General features: G+C 47.4%; 2 protein-coding genes across 2 annotated transcripts; one reads left to right on the plus strand and one right to left on the minus strand.

Annotated features, from left to right (window-relative positions):
• The first annotated feature begins 79 nt into the window (after positions 1-79).
• Positions 80-3,731, plus strand: LOC128301026 (protein shuttle craft). Its single transcript, XM_053037322.1, has 4 exons — positions 80-181; positions 318-2,926; positions 3,012-3,363; positions 3,431-3,731. Exons 2-4 carry the CDS (start codon positions 441-443, stop codon positions 3,560-3,562), a joined length of 2,970 nt encoding a protein of 989 aa, XP_052893282.1. The 5' UTR covers positions 80-181; positions 318-440; the 3' UTR covers positions 3,563-3,731.
• Positions 3,732-5,328: 1,597 nt separating this feature from the next.
• Positions 5,329-6,717, minus strand: LOC128302050 (cytochrome c oxidase subunit 4 isoform 1, mitochondrial-like). Its single transcript, XM_053038764.1, has 3 exons — positions 6,592-6,717; positions 5,859-6,070; positions 5,329-5,788 (listed from the first exon to the last, which is right to left on the minus strand). Exons 2-3 carry the CDS (start codon positions 6,063-6,065, stop codon positions 5,462-5,464), a joined length of 534 nt encoding a protein of 177 aa, XP_052894724.1. The 5' UTR covers positions 6,066-6,070; positions 6,592-6,717; the 3' UTR covers positions 5,329-5,461.
• Between the last annotated feature and the right edge of the window lie 839 nt (positions 6,718-7,556).

Consider the following 7,556-nt stretch of genomic DNA (forward strand, 5'->3'; position numbering starts at 1 on the left):
GACGAACCACTGTGCCTATTTCCCGAAGTTTGGCAGCTGTTCGATGCTGTCAAAACTGACAGCACATCCAATTTCTTCGGAACCTTGCGTGAAGTAGAGTTTCTTCGTGTGGCGTTGTGATTAATTTTGTACCTTTATTATTTAATTTACACCAAAAGCTTCTAGTTTCTTCATTTTCTAGGTGCGTAACATTGCGTGAAATTGTACAAGTCATCAATTCCCGTGACATACGAACATTTCCTTACCCAGTGAACCATGCCTGTCCCCGTTTGCGATTTCGTCACATAGAGCAATGATATCGTTTTTATCGTCCCCAGTCAATCACAGCCTAGAGGTAGCTAGCTTCTCTGAATAGGGACAACCGTCTGGGTGCTAGCTTTTGCCGGCTCACGGGTGCCTGAGGGCTCACGTAGGGTGCGTTCACCGCCCTCGCGGTAGCTATGGCAATGAGCGACGGTAATGCAGCCGCTGGGAGCAGTGGCAGCAGTAGCTTCGACGACTTCATCTCCCAGTTCAATGCTGGGGTCCAAATACAACAGCAACTGCAATACCTCCGATCGAATCCCACCAACACTAGCCAGCTGCACAATCCTCAACAACCGGCAACTTTTCAGTATTACGGTTTCACCTCCAACCTGACTCCAACTGCTGCAGAGTTTATCCCACGCAAATACCAAACGGAAACGAATGATGGCTTCCCGCAAGCGACGGTTTCGATGGCAACCAGCATCACATCGGCACCTGCTGCTGAGATGGATGATGATGATGCAGATGATAGGGAAACTGTTCGTGGCGGGCCATTAAATCATTACGGTGCGGGAAGATCTTCTGGCAGCCGTCCGCGTAGAAACGAAAGCCTTAAACCACGGAACGGTTGGCATACGAGAGATGACCGTCCGGTGGGCCGTCAGGGAAAATGGAAATCTAACCAATCTACTGCCGGAAGTGGAAGACTGCGAACCCACGAGGATGATTATACGGGCGAAGGTGGTCCACCTCGCAATGGCGAAAACTCTTCTCGGCGTGCCGGTGCAAGACAGTGGGGAGGAAATCGCACGATACAATCCGAACCCGACGAAAGACGCTCGAACGGTGCAGCGTCCAAAGCGGAACCGAAACCACCGGAATCACCAACGATAAAGCCACTGTCAAAGTGTTCCCAGCGCGAGAAACTTATGCGAGAGATCGAATGCTATCGGTTGGAGTGTTTGGTGTGCTGTGAAATTGTAAAACCCATGCAATCGATCTGGTCCTGTGGAAATTGCTACCACATACTGCATCTGGCGTGCGTCACCAAGTGGGCAACGAGTTCCCAATCAGAGGATGGGTCGGGTTGGCGCTGTCCGGCCTGTCAGCACGTCACGAAGAAGGTCCCGAGGGAGTATTTTTGCTTCTGTGGCAAACAGAAAAACCCCACGTATAATCGGGAAGATTTGGCCCACTCTTGTGGGGACGTTTGCGGACGCCGCGAGCTTTGTGAGCACGCGTGCACACTGTTGTGCCATCCCGGACCGTGTCCACCGTGTCAGGCGTCGGTACAGCGTAAGTGCGGCTGTGGACGGTTAGCAAAACTGGTTCAGTGTTGCCAGAAGGAGGAACTGGTGTGTGATGCCGTGTGTGATAAACCGCTGAACTGTGAGCTTCATCGGTGTGGGAGGCGTTGCCACGCAGCAGAGTGCGAAATGTGTGCGGAACAGGTGCAACACAACTGTCACTGTGGGAAGAGTGAGCGGATGGTTGTGTGCAGTGTGGACAATTTGAAAAGCACCCGGTATGGGTGTGGGAAAACGTGTGGGCTTCCGTTGGGCTGCGGGAATCATCAGTGCCAACGGTTGTGTCACGAGGGTGAGTGTGAACCGTGTGCGGATGCACCCGAACGCGTACTCAGTTGCCCGTGTGGACGGGAAGCGATCGTGCCGGGCAGTCGCACATCGTGCCTCGATCCGATACCGACCTGTGTGGGATGTTGTGGCCGAAAGCTATCGTGCGGTCCTCCCGGTGCAAATCATTGCTGCGAAGCACAGTGCCACCGGGGTGATTGTCCACCGTGCAAAAAGTCCACCACCGTAAAGTGCCGCTGCGGTAGCATGGATCAACCGATGAAGTGCAAAGACCTGACGACGCGTGCCGATGATGCACGGTGCAAAAAACGTTGCGTACGAAGGCGCAGCTGCGCTAAACATAAATGCAACCAGGTGTGCTGCATCGATTTCGATCACATCTGTCCGAAAACCTGCTCGCTTCCGCTGTCCTGTGGGCGACACCGCTGTGATAAACCGTGCCACAAAGGCAACTGTCGGCCCTGTCATCGCGTTTCGTTCGACGAGCTGACCTGTGACTGTGGCGCTAATGTTATCTATCCGCCCGTACCGTGCGGAACGAAGAAACCGGCATGTGAACGACCATGCAATCGGAGGCACGCGTGCGACCATCCGGCACTCCATAATTGTCACGCCGAACCGGAATGTCCACCGTGTGTGGTGTTGACAACGAAATCGTGCTACGGCAAACACGAACAGCGTAAAACTATTCCGTGCTATCAGGAATCGTTCAGTTGCGGTATGCCTTGCGGCAAACCACTGGTCTGCGGGCGACACAAATGTATCCGACCATGCCATGAAGATGAGTGCTCGCAGGAGGGAGCTGTTTGTAAACAGAGCTGTACAAAAACACGAGAAGCGTGCGTTCACCCCTGTAATGCGCTTTGCCACGAAGACGACTGTCCCGATGTTCCGTGCAAGATTATGGTCGAAGTAACCTGCGAATGCAGCAACCGGAAGCAGCAACGCACGTGTCACGATTTCGCCAAAGAGTACCGTCGCGTAGCAACCGCACAGCTTGCCTCGTCCGTACAGGAAATGCAACGTGGTGGATCGGTCGAACTGAGCGACATTTTAGGGCCGATTCGTCCGAAAAACAATAAAACGTGAGTAATATTTAATATTCGTCCAAGAAGCATTGTAATTCATAATTTTCCCTCACTTTTTGTCTCTACGCACACTCGCTCACAGCCTGGAGTGTAATGAAGAATGTCGGCTGCTTGAGCGTAACCGTCGCATTGCGATCGCACTACAGATCAACAATCCCGATCTACAGTCGAAGCTGCAACCGAATTACTCCGAAACGCTGCGTGCGTACGCGAAAAAGGATCCCGCCCTGGTGCAGATGATACACGAAAAGCTAACCGAGCTGGTGAAATTGGCCAAGGAAAGCAAACAAAAGTCACGCTCGTACTCATTCCCGGTGATGAACCGTGAGAAGCGGGGCGTGGTGCACGAGATGTGTCACATGTTTGGTGTCGAGGCGGTTGCATACGATGCGGAACCGAATCGAAACATCGTTGCAACGGCGGATCGCTTTACAGTAGGAGAAATTTTCTTTTTTTTGTGTCTTCTTTCGGCGCTGTTATTAAGTTTTTGTATCTTTTTAGTCGTGGTTACCGAGCATGAGCCTAATGGAGGTGCTGCAGCGGGAAAATGGCCAGCGCCGTATCATCGTACCGAGCCTGAACGCGTGGGGCCGAACGAACTACGCTGGGGCAGCAAGTTCAAGCAGTAAATGAACCTACGGAAGGACATTTTCTTCAGTCCTATAATGTTCTATGTGTTTTTTTTTATTTTGGCTAATTATTGCTTCAACGAATTTATTGCACTGCCTCACGGGGGTGGCTGTCCATTGTGTACGAATCAGTTTGTTATAACTGTAAAGTATCTGTATTTATTAAATGTCAATAAAACAAGTAAGTCCAGTGAATGTGGAAGAATGGTACAAGGGCAAAACAAGGCAAACGAATTTAGTCATCGCTTTATGTATCTGTTATATTTTTCTTTATGATGGTAAGTTAAGAAGTGATGCTCATTTTATTTAAAAATTGCTCAAATTGGAATGGCGATACTCCCTTTTTAAGAAGCTCCCAGCTATTGCCATAGCGATACTCGTGGTGTGGTATTGTTTTCTCTCATCGATTGAACCGGTAAAATGTCCTGCCTGCGTGTTCGGAACGGTATTGTGTTTTGAATTTCGATTGTCACAATTTTTGCAAGTTTGCAAGCTGGTTATAACCGACACAATCTGTCAGTGTACTACGGCATAGTCATAGAATATGAATAAAATCGTATTGCAATCATTAGAACTCTCTTTTCCGTTTGAAATTACAACCTCATGGTTCTTGGAATACCATTTCTGCCGTTCTTGATTTTTACTTATTCAAAGCTGGATTGTAGGTCCAGTTTATAGCTTTTTCCTAATATCTTCGGAAAAATGGGGAGAATTACGTTCAAGTCCATGAGAAACTGTCCAAATACTGTATGATATCTCCGTGATGAATACTGTTCAAACTACATTGTTGTAATCTCGCTAACATCGATCGGTAAGGAAGATCGATGAAACGGAAAGCATCCTGCATTTCGCTCAAACTCTCCGTCGACTGCTACGAAATTCCATACAAAACCGGCTGTTTTCAGATTGGCGATACCAGGAGAGCATCCAAAACAGGAGATAACATGTATGTCTCTCCAGCGTGCATATTTTGTCACCTGGGCCATCACTACGCATACCATCAAACCCGTGAGAGCGATCGCTAGTGTAAACTAGGCGTGGCATAAAATTGCCCATCCCACAAGTTCATTTCACGCTGCAGATGTCATCTCTTGAACAACATGCTCTCTTGGTATCGGAAATCTGAAAACAGTCGGTTTTGTATGGAATTTCGAACCAGCCGACGGAAATTTTGAGCGAGAGATGAGGGAGACTTCCCATTTCATCCATCTCACTTGCGCTGGCGATCGCTCTCACAGGTTTGATGGTATGCGTAGTGATGGCCCAGGTGACAAAATATTCACGCTGCAGGGACATACATGTTACCTCCTGTTTTGGATGCTCTCTTGGTGTCGAAAATCTGAAAACGGCCCGTTTTGTATGGAATTTCGTATCAGCCGACGGAAAGTTTGAGTGATGAGCGATTTCCCATTTATCCATCTCACTTGCGCTGGCGATCGCTCTCACAGGTTTGATAGTATGCAATGCAATAGGGATGGGCAAATTTATTCCATGTCGCAGGTGAAGCAACAAATAGTCAAGAAAAAAAATAAAAATTATAAATAAATACATTACATTACTCCTCTGCTTATATAAGAGCGACGTTGCAAACGTCTCACAAGGCAAACAAAGAAATATCTTCCGTCAAGTATTATTTGCTTGTGCATCGGGAATATTGATCACATCCTCTCCAAGAAAATGTATGCTCCATTCAGCAATCGATCTAGTAATCCAAAACTTTTGTCCATTTTTTGCACAACATCAAAATAAAAACTCAGCATAAGATTATCCTAGAGGCTGCACTGATATTTATTTGCTCAACAAGCGCTCACAGAACAACTAAACTGCGAACCATGTACGATCACGGAATTTAATTACTTTCACCAACAGCTTACAGCAGTCTGCGCCTGTATCCTGACGCTTCTTACTTCCACTTGTTGTTGTCGTAGTCCCACTTTGAGGACACACCATGGATGGGGTTAATGTTCAGGTCGAGCATACGTTTCAGCTGTGCCTTCTGGTGCTCTTCGTCGAACGTTTCCGGGATCGGTTCGTACACGAACGCCTTCAGCAGCATCATGCCGATTAGGCTCATAGACGCCACAATCAAGGCACCACCGATACAGGCTTTCCATTCACCGGTCGGGTGCTTCATCTCGGAAAAGGTCTGGCAGAACGACGCACGGTACAGGGCTTTCTTTTCCTGCACGGACATCTTCTTCCAATCACCCTTCTCCTTCTCGCGCAGAGCCTAAAAGCAGGGAGATCATCGCTAGTTTGAGGACACATCCAAGATGACAACAAGCTGTTCCGTTACTTACCAGGACATCGCGGGTGTTTTCCTTGAAGCGGATGGCCGGCATCGGGTAGTCGACACGGTCAGCATACACCGGCAGACCGTTCCAGCCGTGACCGACCACTTCCCGCTTGCCGATCTTCTGCGAGATCATGTCGTGGGACTGACGGGTGCCCATCTTCGTACGCAGCGCATTTCGTAGCACCACCGACGCAAGGTTCACGTTGGCCATCGTACCTGTCGTAAAAGGATGAAATATTGCACTTGAGACAGATTCTAACACGGGACATCGGCGGAGGTTAGCCAACGGCAGCTCAAGAACATATGACTACTTTGATGGGGCGATTGGTGCTCGACAGTCCGTGGAGACAGAAAAAAACAACACACACAGCATTATGTAACAACCCTGCGTTTATCCCAAGTTTCTGCAACCACGGCACCATCTAATCGTGCACAGTCTGTAAAACTCACGCAAACTATCGCAACACCGATAAGAAAATGCATTAGCGTTGAAATATGTGCAACGGCGCCACATCCTTATTCAATTGATTTTCACCATCATTTCTCCGATTACGAAATCATAACCCCAAAAAAAAAACACTGCTTTTCCGTGGTAATCAAAGAAGGAACCTCCTTGCTGATATTATAGAACATTCTTCGAAACACACTGGCGTCGATTCAGAAAGAGTTATCGAGCAATGATAGTCACCAATCCGTGTTTTCTGAAGGGTTTTTAGCCAGCACCAAGTAACACTCACCTCCAGTGAATTTCGAACCGACCGAGAATTGAGAAGTTTTTTCGCTACGCCTGTGTTTAGAAAAAAAGGGGAGCAAATTTTTATCGAACTGTCAGAAGCGCACCGTGGTTACGCTTTCGGTCATTGTACAAGGCATGCTGTCAAGACTAGATCAATCCGCCGTTGTACAGCGCTGCCACCTAGCGGTAAACTGAACTGCCAATCTTTATATTTTCGATTTGAACAGACCGTTGGCAGTACCATTATTTTGTTTTAGAAAGCGAAGAAAAAATTACAATCTAAAATTATCCCAACTACTCAAAAGAATAAGCAATTGAATTAAAACTGCACACAGTATCTACACAATACATATTGCTAATACAGAGCCATGCAGCAAAGATAGCAATAATGCGGGGGAAACAATAGAACTGCACACAAGCACTGTCTATATGCTGACGTATTTTTTTTCTTTATTTACTTTTCATACACCGGCTCTTCACGATTTTTGGGACACGCTTTTCTTCTTCTTTGCCACAACGAAACTGTGCATGTGCTACACTCATTGATCCATTCGCGTGAGATAGTGTCTGTCTGCTTTGTCCCATGTTTTCTGCGATAAACTTTTATTCTTTAGGGTAATATTTTGATTTGAGTAAATCATCGTGAGTATGTACACGCCTGCCCATCGGGGAAGCACAGTTAGCCCATTCCCGTTGACATTATATTTTTTCTCTGCGGGGACAATTGTGTGTGGATTTTTTATCAATCATACCCACACACAGGTTTGCCAATTATTAGGAGGATTTGCTTTAATTTCACAGCTACAACAAACTACACCTACAAAATGGAACGACCGGGGGCACATTGTTCGCTTGTGGTTTCACCCACGTGGGGACCGTGAACAATAGGACGATTAGATAAGGTATGTACACTGACTTATTAACAGTAATGATACACAGTTTTGAACCGGAAATGTTCAACCGAAA

This window comes from Anopheles moucheti, chromosome 3 (assembly GCF_943734755.1).
Source record: "Anopheles moucheti chromosome 3, idAnoMoucSN_F20_07, whole genome shotgun sequence".
Taxonomy (NCBI): domain Eukaryota; kingdom Metazoa; phylum Arthropoda; class Insecta; order Diptera; family Culicidae; genus Anopheles; species Anopheles moucheti.